Raw genomic sequence first — 19293 nt, forward strand, 5'->3', positions numbered from 1 at the left:
CCAGCACATGCTGCAGTCAGATGCACAGGGCTGCCTGGGAGTGGGGTGGCTTCTGGCATCTCACCCTTCAGAGGTGTCTGTAGTGGCCTGTGGTTGGAGCAGCTCAGCTCAGCCTGCAGTGCTGCAGTGATTTAACTGCTCCTGCAGCACAAGCTGCAACCAGCCAGGGAGGGTATGGACACAGGGATCAAGGGCATGGAACAGGTAATGTGAATACATGCCATTAACTGACCACTGCTTTGGGCCAGGGCACTTGTGCAGAGCTGCACCCACGGGCTTGTGCAGCTGGGACCTCACCCCTGCTGAGGAGCTTCCCAGCTCTGGTCACTGCAAAATGGGGTGGAGGCAGTATCAGGAAAGGAGTGGCCAAGGAACTTGCAGAGCTGTGACCAAGACAGGAAAGGCGTAACACATCTTGTAGTGCAAGGCCAAGCAATAACATAGCAGTAGCTGGTAGGTGCAGGTCAGATACTTCTCATGTCTGATTTTTTTCAAGGATTTTTTCATCAGCAAATAAAAGGAAATCCCAATGCAGATGGCTGGCAATAAACAGGGAACAGGGGCAAGCTGGAGCATCCCAAACATCAGAGACAACACAGCCACCCCGTTAGCCTTTCCCATGGTTAAGTTTATGTGAATGAATCAGAACTGATTTGTCGTTAATTCCAAATGATGACTTGCTTTCAGTAAAAGATGTTTCAGCAATAACACCTTGACATGACTGTACTTGGGAAAGTGTAGCAATGACTCAAATGTTGCACTGCTGACTGGATGCAGCCAGCCAGGCTCCCTCACTGAAGTCACATCCATACAGTGTTTTGAAGGACTGCAGGATTGCCCTTCTCTGGAGCACTGTCTCTGCAGCTGCCTTAACCTGCTCCCTCCCTGAACCACAGGCTCTGGCTCTTTATTTTTTTTAATTGTAATCATAAGATGACTCAGTTTGGCCTATCTGCTTGTATTACAAATGACATCAATTTCTGGAAGTCAAGAACCTGTATTAGTGATGGAGTAAAGTCTTATTACACAGGGGTAAAGAAAAGACATAACCTCTATTTCTTATGTGGTAGAAGAATTACATTGTGTGAAAAATGCAAGTATAGGGCTTGAGAAGCCCAGAGAGGTAACACAGACTTCATCAGGCTTTCAGATGTGTCATGTCAGATCTCAGCAATTCATTTCACCAAGCCCTTGTGTAACATCCTCCTACTTCCTCCCTCTCTCACTGCTCTCTCTTGAGAAATACAGAGCCTGTATTTCTGGGTTTTCTCTGGTTTTCTCTCTGGGCCATTGTGTGCCACGTGCCCTCAGCCTGGGACAGGCTCCTCTCGGCACTAGGACAGCCCTGGGAGCCAGGGCTGAGGAGCTGCTCTTACAGCAGGCCCAGCGTTGCCATCATGATGCCAGTGATGACAGAGGCCATCCCCACAGTGCTTTGTATCGAGCACTGGCATGCAGAGAGATGCTCTGCTCTCAGCACCAGGCTCCAGGGCTGGCAGTGAGTCACCAGGCCCTGCTGTCAGCCCTGGCCTGACACTGGCACTTGCCCCTGCAGCTCTTGGGTGAGGCACGGCAGATCTTTCCTGAAGAAAGCACATTACAGTAGTAGGCATTGTTCCCATGGGCTTTGCTTACATGAATAAGGAAGCGAACTCAAATTTCTCTGAATGAGATTCAAGATCAATTCCCTCAGGTCCAGGTAGGCTAAAGTACCCGTAACTGCTTGCCTGCTTACAAAGGAACCTTTCCATGTAATCGGTGTTTTCCTCTTCTGTTGTCCTCAGGTTCACGTGAAGTGAACAGTAGATGTCTTGAGTCAGCAGATCCCTCTGGGCCACGCAGTTACACCTGTGCTCACAACATGCTTGATGAGAGAACTTTTGTATCACCAGCAAGTGATTTATGAGTTCCCTTCTAAAAATACAGCTTTCTTGGGTTGTTATTGTTGCTGTGAAGGAGATGTGTAAAATCCAAGTCTTAACACACAGTCATCTTCTCAAACAGGATGCTCCCAGCCTCATCCTTGGTTTTTCCCTGAAGCTTGAGACCAGAGATAAACTTATTTTATTGCTTAGACTCAAGTACTGGCAGAACAGCCTCACACCCTGTCTGTCGGTCTGCACTCCTGAAGGGCCCAGAGCCATGGCTCCGCAGAGGGGTGAGGCTCTCTCAACTGGGTAAGGGACACCCTGCCCTGGACACGGGGAACAGACATTCAGATTCCATGTCCTGTGAATGGCAGCTACTGATAAATATCTTATTGTTTCTGATATTTTCACCTGACAACTGATTTTGGTCAGTGAGTTCCACCCCTGGCATCCCAGAATGTTTACAGCTGCACCTACAGCAGAAAGGAAACAACACATTCAGGAGCACAGACAAAAACATTTTCTTCTCCCAAATGAGAAATGAAAATAGATGCCATCATGAATGTAAAAAACCCCTGAAGACAAAACCCAGTACCAAGGAGTATGAAACACAGCAACTCCTGCCCAGTGACAGGGCAAAGAGCTGCATACAGAGGAATAGGAGCTGAATTTCAGTTCAGTGAAAAAATACTACTTGGTACTATGAGGGAACATTTCTTAGCAAGTTAAAGTGTGTGTTTTTAGGACAGAAACAGTCTCTCTCATGATCATGTAGCATCTCTGATGCTACAACTAGAGTTCTCCCAGTATGTGGAACAAACTTTAAATCCCTGTGAAACAAAGGAGTCTCATACTTCTCATTCACTCACGCCATGGAAAGTCAGAATTCCTCCATACCTACTTGCTTTAGGTGGAGAATGCACCTAAGAACAGTATCCCTGTTTATAGATACAGAAACTAAGCAGAAGTGAAGGGATTTGCCCAAGGCAAAGGCTACAGCTGACATTACTGATGTCACTGGGTACTTACACCTCACTAGAGATTTTCCTGTTAATCCACAAAAAACCAGAAGAAATGGACCCCACAAGGAAAACCACAAAGTCAGTTTTGCAGAAGGTGACTTATTTGTTTCACATGATCACAGCTGACACACGACTTCAGCAAAACACACCAACTTCATGCTCCCAGACCACCGTCAGTTAGCAGACCAGCAGATGCCCTTCAAAATGGCTACAAGGTCACAAGAACAAACTCCATCAGGAACTCATCCCATTGATTTTTCTTCTCTGGAACTGCTCACTCAAAAACACTGACCAGGCAGTTAAAACTTGAAGAAACATGAGCTACTTCAGACCAAAGTGGGAAGGAGATTGCAAAGATGGGGAGTTTTCACGGAGAACACACTGTTCCCCTCCTACAAAAACATTTGGTTTTGGGATCTCTACAGCACTACAGGAAGGATGACATACTTCCCTCAGAGATCCTCAGGGCAGAGCCTGTGCAGCCACAGCCCTGCTACTGCTTCAGGAACAGGCTGTGAAAGCAGCAGCCCATGAGATACCCCTGAAATAGCAGCAGCGTGGGGGATACTCAGTGGGAGAAGCAAGAACAGAGCAGCCATAGCACAGGTTTGCTCCTCTTCCCAGGGGAACAGTCATTTCTTACTGGGTCACACCTGCAGAGCCTGAGAAATCCTAGGTTTTAGTTCCAGAAAAAAAACCCCATTATTTTGGCTTAGTTGTATTACTCTGCTGTGGGGGCCCTGTGGCAGAAATCTTAAATGTGCAAAGTAGGCAAACTACTTAATTATGGCAGCAGCAGATTTTTGCAAACAAAATTCCAGCAAGTACCACATACAGTTCCATCTACCAAAACTGAGTATCACAGCAGCCAAAAATAAACTGTCTCAAGGTCATAGGAGCAAACACTGTAGATTTCGGTCCTATTACTGTCAGAAAACAAGGAAACATTAGGACAACTACCTTTTTGTGAAGTGCAAGGAAAAACAAATCAGATATTCACTACAAACACAAGTCCTGGTGTATCAAGTATCAAGTTTAATTGATCTGTTACTGTTGGTTTATTTAACTAGAAGATCCACTCATACAATGCTGCAGTTCAGAATCCAGGGGAGTGATACATAATCCAATGTAAATTAGAAAATAAATATGCTTCATAAGTCACTGATCAGCAATCTGTTGCCTAATAAATATTTTTTACCTGGTTTTTGAAAATATTTTAGCTGGGATCTATTTAGAGAACTAGCAAACAGGAGTATATAATGCATACTCTATAAATATTTATGTTCAACTACCTCTTAGATCACATAATGAAAATACATTGTTGTTCCCTATGAAATCTATAACAAATTAATTTGCTGTGGACAAGCAGAAGCTGATAAGCAAATCTTTGAAATAATACAGGATTGATTAGCTATTGTAATAAAGGAAGGAAAGGGGCAATAACCATAAAGGGACAGTACACTGTGAACTAAATAATAGTTTGTTGGGGGTTTTTTTTCCCCTTTAGAAAGTTGCAGCTGAAAATTCTAGTTAGCTTCTGGATGCTACCTCACAGGATCTGTTTTCAATCACTCAAAGCACAGGGAGTCTGGCAGATTTCATCCAGACCTGGCATAAGCTGGAGTGCTTTATTTGGTGTTACCTTCATAAGCAATTGCATATGAGAAACAAAGAGAGCAGGAGAAAAAAAGGTTCTTTACAGTGTCAGGCAAAGATTATTTACCAAGTTTCATTTAAGCAGGTGCCACCTACTCGGTAGATGGTGGAGGGTGCACTCTGAGCGCCACACGACCACAAACCCTGGCTCCGCCCCGCATGTGACCGCCTTAGTCATCCTCATTCCTCCGTGTTTACTCCTTCAGGGACTCCGCCGCCAGCTTCATTTGCTGCCAGAGGAGAGAACAGCGGAGAGAGACGCTGAGTACAGCGGCAGCAGAAGGAATTACACAAACCAGCCAGAGCCCAAAGCAGGACACTGAGTAATAAAACCACACCAAAAAAAGAGCTTGAGCATTTAAAAACAAAAAACGCAAGTCTGTCATGCCTGATTTTTACAAAATACACGGTTTTAACAGAGGCTTTACTTTTGTCCACCAAAACACTCATCAAATGGCAATGCAATCTGTATGTTAATTACTTAATTAGTTTTGTGATGAATAATGCCTTACATGAAAGTCATTTAGCCTTTTAAATATTTAGGCTTTTAAGCTGATCTCAAAAGGTCAGTGAACTACTGACAAACTGCTGTCCCCACTTCCCACTGCAACAATCTGTTAACTGTTATCCAGTGTTTCTCTTTTTGTTGTTGTTGAATTGAATAAAAACATCCTGTGATATAAGAAGGAGGTATCAGACTGCTATGGTGATATGTGTTATTTCCAATCCTGCTGATAACCAGTGTTTTCATTATCTTAGGATGTCACCAGAGAGATCTCCACGTGAAACCAGGATAACAGTCCCAGGTGTGGAAAGTATCTGCTGAATAACAGAAAACAGAGCCACTCTGTGAAGCTTCTTGTTAAAGAGGATGTTTCGTAACACAGAACTTACAGAGGCAACAAGAGTTTAAATTGTGCCCAAGGCATCTCTCATACATCACCTGGGGGTTATCAGCCAAGGGGCTGGAAACGTCTGGATGGCTGGAACCACCCTGATAAACCAAGAAATAGTCAGAGCGACTTAACACCCTGAAGAAAAAAGACGGGGACAACAGTCACAGAAAGGAGAAGAGAGGGAGACCAGCCCAAAGGACAGGGTGAGGAGCAGGGGCAAGGAGATCCACAGCACTGCTGGAATTCACTGCTCATGCCCAGCATCACTGCCTCCTTGGAGGCAATTCAGCAGGCAAGGAAAGGAAAAGCCTGGACATGAAAAAATTTGAGTGGTCATATGAAAAAACAATTTAAGCAGCTTTCAACTCCTAAGCAGCTGTGAGGGTTCCGTATCATTCCCCCAGTGGAGGATGGACAAGTGCTACTGAGCTGAAGTTCTTTCTTTTACATTTGTATTTGATTTCATAGAAATGGCCCATGACATATGAGCTATTAGAAAGAGAAGTATCTAATAATGCTACAACAAAACTGGAAAAGATGAAACTGCAAATAAAGTGGGCACTATCATTCAGTTTCTATCCCACAGCATGGGATACAAGGATGTCATATGCTTTAACACAGCACCTTCAACCTTTTCTTCGCTGCTAGTCTGTGCCTGAACCATTCCAAAACAGTATTCTGCATGATAAAAACACACCTACTACAACTTTTCCTTATCATTTTTATCTGTATTTCCATGCCATCTATAAGTGAAGTAAATTTAGTCTGTGATACAAATATTTATATGCTTCTCCATAGCAACAGTGTAAGGAAAAAAGCCATTGCTAAAGGCTGGAATACAGATTCCTCTTCTACATCGTGATTCACTTATTTAAATAAATGTCTGAATAAAACTACGGCATCTTTAATTAAAGTGACTTTTCCTCCCATTGCAAAAACATAGAAAATACACAGAAGACAGCAACTTCATTCAGTTCCTGACTCATCAAATTCAAACCTAATTCTCTTATTTTAGAATGATTTTCTTAAAATTCTGAGTGGTGGTGTAATTATATGGGGATTGATGAGGAATGCAGAAAACTGGAAAGGTATTTTTATTCTCTGATCTCTGCAGGGCTTGCCAGAGTCTGGAAAAAACCCAAGCACATGACTGCTAATGATAACTAAATGTAATCTGTCCAAAATCTCTGTACAAGTTGGACCACTCTCATTTATTTTTGAAGGCCCTCCTAATTTTAACTGAGCTAATCTTAAACTAGGATTCTCTTGTGCTGGCAATCTTATGCTATCATATTTAAAATACGTGATATGAACAAACAAATATCCCAGCTTCTTGAGCAGGCCAGTGAATAGAAAAACCTCTTAAAATAGCTTCACATGCTGCCATGGCACACAAGGCCTGGGCAAAACCAGTCCAAATGCAGTCACTCACATATTTCAGGAAATGAATCATATGCCACCTGAGAACCCCAAGAGCTGCATATTTCATTTCTTCTTTATAGTTTCTAATAACAAAATGTATTTAGCAGTACCTGGCAGCAGCAAGCTCCCCAAGACCTATCACTTGGGCAAGCAACATGTGGTGGCACCTTTAAACAGAGAAATTCTTTGCCAAGTTCAGGCTGAAGAATGTTTAAATTTCCTTTTTCTTTTACTGTGAAAGGAAATGTTCCATTTTAATGGGAAAATATTTCTCTAAGACAACATATGGGAAAGGGAGTGTATTTTTGAATTTTTATTGCTGAGAAAGGGAACTGACAAGGTACTTTCTAAGATCACTTTCCCCCTGACAGCCCCAACAGGTTCACTGACAAACCTTTGGGGCTGAGTTAACCACTCTTCCATCAAAAAGACATTTATTTGTAAGCTTTAAGGAGTATTTTAAAAATATAGAAAAGAGGTATTAAAAACATCTCGATCTACTTGTCAAGCCTACAAGATACATAATGACAAACAACGCTCATTTGAGGGGTATGAAAAGCCTCTGCGAACTAATCAGAGGCACAGCTCAGAAATGAGTTGGGTCAAGAAGCCATTTATTATCAGCTGAGAGTTACCAGTGAAAGGTTTATACTTAATGCTCTGTTTTATGCAGCACCCTTAGCAACAGCAGCCTATGCATGCAACACGAGTGAAATGTGTTTAAACTAGTATTAATTTTAGTGGCGCTACAGGGTTGTTTATTCTAAAATTCTACTATTAGGAAATGCTCTTAATGTTTATCTGCTGTAATTCAATAAATTTGCTATTTCCATTTTATTAAGTTTAAATTTCTTTGTAAAGCACATGTAATATAATTAGACAGTACTTCCAGGAGAAATAGCAAACCAATTACTTAAGATTTCCCTACATTTCAACATTAAATTTTCTGAAAGAACTTTATTAAAATGATACTTTCACACCACAAATAGAGCTGCATGCCAAGCATGGAAATCAGGCTACTCCTTTGTGGGCTCACTCATGAGAAACACCAACTTCAGTGTACAAGTTATGGCTGTGGTAGCTCTCCAGTTAGAGGGTCTGTGGAAGTCTAAACATGTGATTTAGTGCTGCCAACACCACCAAAATACAAAATTAAATAGCTACAAACATGAAATAACAGAAATATACAGCAGCACCAGGGCTTGGTTCAAGTCACAGCCTCACTGGCAATGCAGGATACTTCCACATGGCACGAGGAGGACCGTGGCCCACTCTGTTTTCCAAGCCCTTTGCCCAGGGCTGAGGAGCTGCTTTGCCCCTCACTCTGCACAGCAGGGCTGCTTCGGGCTGAGTCCCAGCACGTGGCTTCTTTCTGCCCCTGGGCTGAGAGGCAGGAGCTGCCTCTCACACCCCCACCTTGCCAATCCAGCTGTGACCTTCTTTCTGCACCAGAGGAGGTCAGAGATAACCCAGCACTGCTGCTGTGCTGGTTTCACACACACTCATAACCTAATCAAACACTCTCACCTTTCCTTTATGGTTTCTGTGGGACAGCCAACATTTAACAGGCACTAACAGTCTTTGCCGGTTTAATGTTGATTTACTGCCCTTGCTGAGCTCTGTGTCAAATGCTTATAACACTGTTATTTTCCAGTTATGCTCAGTCTTGGTAAGCCAGCCTCTAACTAGTCTTAATTTCACCACTGTGTGTGTTAATTCCAACTGACAATTCAACCACGACCTGTGGAAAACAATTCTAAAAATAGAAAGCATATAAAAGTGAAAACCAAAGAAACCAGGATCTAATGATTCACTGGTTTGGTGCTTTTCCATAGGTATACTCACCATACACATAGGTTTGTACATATGTAGAACAGACATGTAAACAGCCTATATTAAATATAAGAAGACATGAAGGCAGATGATTTTTATCAGCAATTCCATCTTCTGGTTTTCCAGTATACACCATGTAGAACAGCTCATGAGCACTTAGAAAGAGCAGTGGTACATGGTATCTTTCCCACTTTCTTACATTAATAATTATATGAAAACATGGTAGATATATATTAAATTCTTCTTTTGTAATGGTGTCCAATCACAACAAAAGTAGTTTCTTGGCTCTTGAGCTGTCTCAAGAACTGTATCAGCTTAATCTGTAAGTACCAACCAGTTACAGAAGAGGCAAATTAACACCCACTTCAAAACTCAGTAAGCCTCTTCCACATGTAGTATTTTATTCTGTGTAAAGGTTTAAAAGCTTATTTAATGGAAATTTGTTCTCACTGATTATAATGGTGTAAAGTTATGGTAACTTTGTATCTAGAATCACAAACCTTCCCTCAAGGGTTTTGTCTATGGCATGGAACGCTCTACAGGGAATGGCGCTCAAGGACTCTGGGCTTGGGGTTACTTTTAAGCTGCATTTCTGACTCTGACCAGTTTTCCAGCAACCTGTTAGGTTCCTTAGCTGGAGATGGTAACTGATGCTTCTTGACAGCAGTAATAACCAGTCCCTATACTAGTACACTCCCGTTTATAAATCCCAGGACCACACAGCCACAATGTAACCCTGAATGCTTATTTTCATTTAAGTCATCCTGCACAACCCTTCAGTCTTCTTGAAAGCTGATGATTTCCAGAATACAGTTTCTCCCCTACTTCAATAGCATGGTAAAAGACTTGTAGGAACAATTTCACAACTTCCTTGTTTCCCAGAGCCAAGACCAATGGCCCTGTGATGCTGCAATCCAGTGGAAACAACTCCCTACAAAGGCAAGCCATACATGAGCATTGAACAGTCAATAGGAAGTAAGAAGAATTTTAAACTGAAGATAACAAAAAACCAAATTCAGAATTATCACTCTCACAAGGACTGTAAGCAATTACAGTAATTTAACTTCTTGAGGAATATTTACTCCTTACTTCTAGGTTGCACCTGAAAGATTACATCTAGGTTTGGGCCCTCCAGTGTAAGGAGGATACTGATGAACTCTGCCAAGTCTAACTATGGAATCCAAGATGGGCAGGGAGGTGATGCACATGCCCGAGACACCTGCCAATATCTACAAGGACGTAAGCAAGAAGACGGGATCAGGGTCTTGGCCAGGGTGCACAGCCAGGAAACAAGAAATGAAGAGGTCATTAAAAAATAAGCCAAAAAGGCCTCAACAGAAAGTATTTCACTACAAGGATAACTAAGCACTGCAGCAGGGGCCCAGGGAGGTTTTGGAGTCTCTGTCCTCAAAAGACTCAAGAGGAAAACCACCCCCAACAAGCGCTGGGGCCTAAATTTGGTGCCAATCCTATCCGGAGCAGGAAGTAGGACTACTGACCTTCTGAGGTCCCTCCCAGGTTGAGAGATTTTTACAGTTGTTTCTACAGGAATTGTGACAGGAAGTTTGCCTGGACTCCACAGACCCAGAGTGGGAATCTGCTACAAGAAATAGAAAGTAACAGGAAAGAGCAAAGAAATGGTTCTCTTCTTTCCTTTCTTGTATGCCTAATTCAAGATAGAATACCAAGTGCAGTGTTAATGAAACAATAGGTTTGCAAAATTAGTAGTGCAGAGTCAGGAAAACTTGCAGAATCACGTAATTTGTGCCTTGGAGTATTGTGCCTGATTAATAGTGCTGTGAGGAACAGCAGACAAAGCAACCCCATTTGTAGTACATTTTTTTCCTAAGATTTTTTTTCTGATCTACTTCAGATTGTCTCTGATTTAAATTGCAAAGTATTAATTAATACTCATTACAATATTCTTACAGTATTAGTCACCCCTTGCTGAACCTTATCTTAGTTCAGTAGACAGTACAAAAATGAAGAATAGTGGAAGTCAGACTAATAGTATTTTCTTTAGAAGTATATAGCTCATGCATTCTGTCCCTCAAAATATTACATTATTTTTGTCTTTGTGTAGCTCATATTTTATAGCTTTTTTTCCACCATAACTGGCCATGTAGTTGCCAAGTGACAGATAAATACACAACGTTAAACGACACATCCGAATGCCTGACGAGGAGCGTGTGCCGAAACCTCCCTCGCAGGATGCCAGTCCAGCCCAAGGGATGCTCTCCCCTTTAGCTCATGCAATTACCTCTCACCCAATCAGCAGCTGGTCAACAGATTTTGGAGTCAGAAACTCTTGACTGGCTATGAAAGCAATGATGCAAAAATGTGCAATGTGACATGACCTTGGTGACATCTCCAAGTGCAGTCCCACACACACTTCTGTAACTTTGTGCTGTGGGTCAAACAGACATCACTGTAGTTTAAGGGTGCAGCTGGTCCCTAGGTCAACAGCACATCAACAATGCTTTACTGGTTTCAGGGCGAGCTATGATACCATTTATTTTCTCAGGGAGTTTTGGAGGATGGTAATTACCTGCTTGCAAATACTAGTTACAATCAAGTGAAAATGCGTAAACCAAACTATTCTGCCTCTCTGAAGTTTAACAAGCTTATTCACTAAGCAGGGTGCCCCTGAGCGGGCACACAGCCTTTGGAAGAGAAATACCCACCACTCTGAGAGTTTAACTAGCCTTCTGGACACAAATTCCTAATATAAGGATATGGCTGACACTGAAGCTTAACTGCAGACATAGCTGTGTTAGCTTTATACCAACTGTAATCTCCTTCCCTGGAGATACTCAAGAGCCATCTGGACACAGTCCTAAGCAGCATGCTCTGGGGGTCCCTGCTTGAGCAGGGAGGTTGGACTAGCTGATCTCCAGAGGTTTCTTCCAACCTGACCGGTTCTGTGACAGCAGTAACAGCCTGGCTAACAATCAGTCTGCTCAGTGTGCATTAATTTACCACTTAAGCTCACATGCCTTGCACTCACTCTGCCTCATGATTGAGGAGGCACAGCTGAAAGCAGTCAAACAGCCTCTGCAGCAACACCAGCAGTGGTGGCGAAGGGCTTGAAGGCGGTCGGTGGCACTGCAGAGGGAAAGTGACAGTCCTTCCTCCCCACACTGCTTGAGTGGCCAAGCGCTTGGGTGGTGGAAAAAATACACAGCTCACTGCAGCTTCTGTAGATGTTCCAGAGTAACAAACAAAGCTATGTGAGCTCTGTGCTTCCATTTTTTTCCAGCTTAAGGCCAGAAGGAACCTGCTGGGTTACAGACATCAGCCTCCCTCAAGTGCATAAACCCACGTCACAGAGGTTTAGCCAGCAGAGACCACGCAGCATCGGTTCCAGTATTGCACAGGCCAAAACCCACACAGTTTTTGCCGACATTCTTTAGCAAATCTATTATACAAAAGGCAAGAGACTAGTTTAAAATATTTAATGCCACAAAATGAGCAGAGGAAAAACTCAAAGAGCATGAATGTGTCTCCTCGTAATCATGCAACAGCAGGGAACAGACTGTGAAAAACAGACGATCTCTCAAAATCAATTATGCCCAATCCTCAGAAGTCAAAAAAAATATATTCCACTAGTTTCTGGACAGAAATTTGGCCATCCCTGGAACCCAGGCACACAGACCCCAACACCTAAGCACTATGGAAGTCCTTACCCACCCTCCGCTCTGCCAGTGGACACAAAGGCATGCCTAAGCCCCAGCCCAAGACCAGCTGGTCTCAGTTTTACCCTGGGCTCACATTTCTCTCCAAATTTGCTAATTTGTGAAGTCATATAGAGCCCAACTTGGTTTCATATAAAACAAGTAACAAGATAAAAAGTTTACTCCTCTATGCAGGAAATGCACTGGGTAATCTAGATCAGACTCCAGATATGAAACTAAGAACCCAACTTCAAGCACTATTTTTGGAAATTACCATCTGTGACATAAATCTGACATAAACAAGCAGACAAATATGCAGGGGGCATGGCTGTTCTCTGTCCTGCTACCACACTGCAGCCACAATGCTGCAAGTACAAATTTCCCATTTCTTTGTGGCAGGCAAGAAACTTCAGCCTCACAATACATCAGAAAACACCAGAGAAATCAAATGTCTGAAAAATATAAGTAGAAAATATTATAGTGTATCTGAAGTAAAAGCTACATTTGAGAACTCAGAGTTCAACACTGGGCAGACACATAGGAAAGCAACCACTGCTGTGAAGGGAGTTCTTCCTAGGAGGGAATTTGCCTCTTTATCTGTTGTACCAGCATGAAAAGTAAGTTTAATTTGAAAGTAACTGTTACCACAGTATAAAAAAAGTATTTTAATGCAGTAAAGTAGGAAAAATTAGTCAATGTTTAGATTATTTGGTGAAGAACTAGTCTCAATTCTACTCAAGAGTTTATTAGGCAAGGAGTCCAAGGCCAGCAACAAAGGGACCTACCAGGCCATCTTATTTGTTTTCCTCCCCTGTAGAGGCTCTCCTGACCCAGGCACGTGTTACTGCAATATAATTTCGAGTAGTATTTTCATTGTTGCTTTTCTCTTCAAAGACAAGATTTCTTCTACTTCCTGTGAGGGCTCTGCTATTGCCTATTTACAGCCTAGTGAAAAATAATCAACACAGAGCTGCTAAACAGCTTCTAATTACAGTTATTTTATAAATATTCTGAAGCTATCAACTCTATGAATTTTAAAGTGCATCAAATATCTCTTCAAATACTTCCAAAATGGCGCTGGTGTCACTGACAGAATTTCTTCCTTCACCAAAGACACCTGTGACACAGCAAATTCCCTTCTGCCAAGTTCCCAGCTCCTTGGGAAGACTATGCACCCACGGGAAGAGATAAATTGTTTTCCCTTAAACACTGGGCCAAACATAAGTATCACTATATTACAGGCTATTGATTTGTTCTGAAATCTATATTTAAGCTGATATATGTCTGATCAGATAAGTCAGTTACTCAAATTAGTTATGGTGGATGTATGGTTTGATCTGGCTCAGGAAGTTCTTGAACTAAGCATAGGCAGGAGACAGGGAGATACATGTTATTCCTGCTTTTCACTCTATCCTAGACATCTGTGTATTGCCACTTTGGAGGCTTTGGTACCAGTATGCAAATATACACGTACACAAAGGACACAGCTTATTAAACGTGCCATTTTCATTGAAGAGGCACAACTGGACACAAAGCATTACTCTCATTGTACTACAAAAGACTGTCTAATAAGTAGGTAGGAGAGTAAAAGGTTGGTTCGGTAGTTTATAACTGCATTTCTTCAAAATGAGCAAAGTTGTAACAGCTGACATAGTCCTAAATTATAGTTATGGCAGTATTTATGAATTTATAATCTTTATAAATTGCTCTGCTAAGCCTGTTGCAATTTTAAACAACGTAGCAAAAAGGGTAAAGGTCTGGTTTCCAAAAAGGCAATGGCAAAGTTCTCATTTATTTCAGTGAAACCAGACTTTCTATGTTTCCTGTGTTATGAGTGAACAAAATGCTTTTTCCCTTTTTCCAACACATTAGTGGGAAGAAAACCTCTTTGCTGTAGGCTGCTCACCACCTTTGTTTTGAAGTGATGTAGTGCTCCTCCTCCACAGTCCCCTGTTCAGAGCTACCTGCACTGTATCAGAGACAATCACAAAATTCTGTGCCTTTTTGTCTCCAATACCATCAGCAACTTCTTTGCAAAGCTTTATGAAATTCTTTTGCAATAAAGAGCAAATTAAAGCTGTGTAAGACCTACTATTTCCAGTCTCAAGAGAGATGGTATTTTAAGCAGCTCTGTAATATGAAGACAAACAACGACCTGTAGTTATGTTGAGTATTAGCGTTTACTCTGTTTCTGAAATCTGCTTTAGTGCCTTTGAACACCCTATGCTATGTAACTGAGAAACTACAGAAAAAGTATTTTGGGATGAGGTTTAAATTGAAAAAAATGGATGAATTATTTCTGACTATTTAATTTTATTATTTTCATGCCTTGCCAACCCTATAATCCCAGTTTCTTTCTGTTAATTTTGTGCAATACAATACATAAAGGCAGAGTACATGTATTATATAAAACACATCTACATTTGTAAGAATTTCTTTTAATAACATTGTGGTTTTTAGGTTTAGAACTTCATGTTAAAATTGTTACACTCTAAACAAAACTTGAACAATTACAAAAATGGTCATGCATATTGCAATTATTCTTTTACTTCGTCAACATGAACCTTGTGTCTATGCAGGCTTTCCATGCACAGAGCAAGTCCATTTTCATATGCCTTGGTAACACTTCTCCTTATTTCTTCCGCTCTTTGATTTCCTTCAAGTATTTTTGCTTTATTAAAGCATTTTACTCCTTTCCTTATTTATTCCTTGCTGATTCCCCACTCTCTGTTCTACTGTCCTAGTTGTACCCTCTCCCTTATATTTTCACTTTCAATTCCTTCAAAATGAGAAATCTTTCCCTTTTGCCTCTAAATTCACAGGTGGGCAAGGGTCAGATTTGCTGGCACAAAAACTGCCGAGGAGAGTGGCCCTGGAGGTTGGCAGCTTCCCAGTGGGGAGAGAGCCACACTCCTCCTCCCACTCCCATCATCCTGCACTGCCTTTCAGGAGCAGTGGGAACCAAAGGAAGGACAACGTACCGCTAGCATAGCCCCGCTTTGGGGCTCTGCTCTGAGGGGCTGGATAAAGCTGGGCAATAAATTGAAGCCTAGAAATAAATGTGTGGAACAGATATATGCAGCTCCAGTCCAGCTGCTGTTCTAGACTGACCTCCTTCTTTTGCTTCAATGGAAATTAGAGCTAATGGTGCCAGCTTCAGCACGCACTGAGGGATTAACTATTGTGATTCATGTTAAATTGCCACACTAATTTAATTCTATCAGACCTCAAGGCTTGGCTTTGGAATGTTGTTATACACTGCAAAGTGCTTTTACTGGATACCCTGGGTTACCAGTACCATCACACTCCTATTCCTCAACTTTAATCTATCACAACAAATATATTCTCTAGCATGCAACCACAAACATCTAAAGTAATTTCTCTTCAACATATTAGCTGCAGCACATCAAAACTCTCTGATTGCTATAGAAACACTGTACAACATCACCATTTGTGACAAAATATGTTGTCTTGTAAATTTTATAGTAAGACCTTTATAAAATGGGTTGTTACATCTGTCAAACCAACCATATTTTAACAAACATGCCAGTAAGTGCTGTGAAAACACTCTAAATAAATGCTGAAAACATCATATGATTTTGCATCAGTAAAGTGAGTCAATATTATCCAGTGAGTCACCTAACTAATTCACCACAAATTTATGTAATGGTATAAGATGGAAGGTGAACACACATTTCCACAGATCCTTCAGGGCAAATCAAATATACAAGCTAGGGCAGCACAAATAATTGCAAAATATTAACAAGCTGCAGAAACCCATTTTCTGCACTTTGCACTTGATAATATGTCAGTGCTCACATGCTCCCGCTTCCTTCTTAACACTGGAAACAATCAGAAAGTAAAGGCACACCATTATAGGACCAACACACACCATTGTAGGACCAACAGAACTGCAAGAACCGTGGACGTTAGTGCCATCCTTTTCTAAAATAATAACATTTCACAACCACAGCAAAAGATTTCTTCAATAAACTAAAGCAAGTATCTCTTACATATTAAAATGAGAGCACATAATTTCCACTACTAATAGGAAATTACAATAATATTAGTGGTGTAAAGAAATACAGCAAAGGCTGTGGTTTACAAAAGAGCCAGTGTAAGACTGCGTCTACCAAGGACCTGATTAGCACCCACACACCCAGATTCTCATTCTCTCTCTCTCTCTCTGTACCTGTACACTGCATCTATTTATCTATCTAAAAAATAAAGAAAATGCATTCATAAAGAAGACCTTAACAATGTTTGTATTTGAAGGGGCATTATCCACAATATTAATGGGAGGCTGTTAGGTTTTAGTTTCCATGTGTTGGTTTTTGTTACCCTGAAAATTCTCCTCTCAATGCCTTCCTCATTTGTAACTGAAATACTGCTACCAGAATGTTACAGTGAATTCGCACTTCAGTTTAGCAATGGAGTTTTTCAGCAGGTACTATATACTAAAAACTAATTAGCATTGAGCACTAATTTAAAATACATATTATATATGTTACTCTATATTACTTGGTATGAATCTCATATAAATAACCTTCAAGTAATTGTATTAGAATTTTGCCATCTTATTAACTTTTCATCAAAGAAACATATCCTATTGAAATTGCCATCTGCTGAACTTGCTTCTTGACTTTGTTTCATCTTTCTGTGACATGGGAATAATCACCAATACTATCGGGAAAAAAATACATAAATAACACCTTAAATAAGTTTTCTCTCTTCTGAAATCTGCAGGGGTTTGACTAAAAAGAAGAAAAGAGGTTTTTGTCCTGTGTTAGTGAATGGCTGAATCTCCTTTCATGATTTCTGCTGATCAGTGAAAAAACAAGAGAAGAAAATACAGCTCAGAATCACTCAGATCCATATAAATGCTCTTGTATTAGATGCTTACGCAACAAACCGGAAGATTCACAGCGGCATTAAAAATAATCTCGTTTGTGAAGCAGATATGAAAATTCTTCCTATTGATGAGATAAGCTTAAAACTAATTGATACAGCAAGTAAGCAACTGCTCCCATTAATTGTTGCTCTAAAGTTTTAATTGTTAACTACACTTTCACATACTTCTCACGGAAACAACAGGACAGACCACCCCCAGAGAAGAAGTAACTGGATAAACCAATTAATGGTTTGGTCTAGTAATTTCAACTTCACCATGTTAAAAACAGGTAAGGGAAGCTCTGGGTGTGTCCCACCTGCAGAATAAAGGTGTCTTCTTGCCACATGTGAGTCTAATTTAGCCACTTAGGAGTTTCTCAACCTGGCACACCAGTTACATTCTCGGTTTACTCAACAGCACTTCCACCAACCCAAAACCATCTGTCTTTCATTTCATTAAGAATTTACCTCACTTCTGGTTACCCAATGTTAGCTAGAATGTATTAACAGACCTTTCCATCTCCCCAAAAGAGGAAAAAGAGACTGACTAATTTGATAGCATTTCTCAAGTCAGAAACAGGAAGGACCAAGAGTCACAAGAACCATATCTATTTAGCAGACTTACTACTCTTTTATATATAAAAGTAGTCTTACCTTTTGAAAAATGCCACCAGCCCAAGAAGACATTGATAACAACCCCCACCCCCTTTCACAGAAACAGACCTCCTTATTCATTCTGTTTCAAACTATTCAAACACAGAACTTCTCTTCAAAAAATATCCAGCAATCCCTGCTGTGTTTTGGGCAGTCCTGCTCTTCCAACAGCATGTAAAATTGTCCTTAAACATCTAAGGCTGTGTTGCTGCCCAAATGTTTTCAAGTCTTCTTTTTTCTTCCTAGATAACCAAAAGCAATGCACGAGGCAGAATTGTACAAAGCTCTTGAAACTTGCATGGGCAATCAGATGGTGATGTGTACCTGTAGCACCGACACTCAAAAAACCTCTGGGGCAGGAACTTAACACTTGTGCATTTCTACACAGAGCTAAGGCAACAGAAGTCCTAATGTGTTTAAGCCCTGTAAGTGCTACAACTAAATAAACACTGCAGAATAAAGAGTTACCTAACACACAGTTCTTTTGTCTCAGAGTCTGACCTGAATATTAAAAACCTGGGTTTTGTGACCCATTCTGGCAGATGTACCATATCGTCCATGAGGATTACCAAAATAGTTACAAAAGCTTTTAAAATCCTTCAACTTTTTCCTATTTCTTTCCTATCAAAAGCTACGGAGACACCATGCCTGCACAGGTCTGCTAAATAATCAAAATAGTTTCTCTGCATTGAAATTTAAACTTTTAACATGTCTTTGAAGGAACTCTAGTTGGTCACATCCCTTAAAATTTGATCAACCAATCTGGACAACATTAGAACAATATTGCTCAAAATGGAAGGAACCTCAAAGGTCACCTAGTTCCAATTCCCCTGCTATGGGCAGGGACACCTTTCACTACACCAGCTTGCTCAGGGACCCCATCCAACCTGGCCTTTACTTCCAGGGATGGGGCATCCACAATTTCTCTGGGCAACCTGTTCCAGTGCCTCACCATCCTCACAGTAAAGAACTTCTCCCTAACATCTAAGCTAAACCTATTCTCTTTCAGTTTGAAACTATTACCTCTTGTCCTATCACTACATGCCCATGTGAACAGTCTCTCTCCATCTTTCCTGCAGGCTCCCTTCAGGTACTGGAAGGCCACAATTAGGTCATCCAGAGCCTTATTTTTTTCAGGATGAAAACAGCGCTTGCTCTAGTATCAAAAACTGGTTTTCATCTTTGAAAAGAAAAGTCTTTGCTTTATCATGTTGAGCACCTTCGTTGCTTTTTCCTGGGGTTTTAGAGCTGTTGGCTGTACCCTTTCTTTTTTTTCTTCCTCCTAAAAAGAGATAATTACTCTCCTCACCTCTCCATCCTTTCTGCTCAACTGCCCCATTAATTCATTCCAGAATTTTATCTGGGAGATGGTCCTTTC

At 41.1% G+C, this 19293-nt stretch overlaps 1 protein-coding gene across 2 annotated transcripts in view; it reads right to left on the reverse strand.

Annotated features, from left to right (window-relative positions):
* Positions 1–3902: 3902 nt before the first annotated feature.
* The window catches only part of ANO10 (anoctamin 10), a 122236-nt gene continuing 106845 nt past the window's right edge, over positions 3903–19293 (reverse strand). Inside the window, exons 14-15 of one of the 2 annotated variants that reach the window (XM_039571232.1) lie at positions 10197–10297; positions 3903–4776 (exon numbers count right to left, since the gene is read on the reverse strand). In XM_039571232.1, coding sequence (XP_039427166.1) covers positions 4770–4776; positions 10197–10297 — 108 coding nt within the window. In that variant the 3' untranslated portion in view covers positions 3903–4769. The remainder of the gene's footprint in view (positions 4777–10196; positions 10298–19293) is intronic. The other variant, XM_039571236.1, reaches the window with a different exon arrangement.

Source organism: Corvus cornix, chromosome 2, assembly GCF_000738735.6.
Source record: "Corvus cornix cornix isolate S_Up_H32 chromosome 2, ASM73873v5, whole genome shotgun sequence".
Classification (NCBI taxonomy): Eukaryota; Metazoa; Chordata; class Aves; order Passeriformes; family Corvidae; genus Corvus; species Corvus cornix.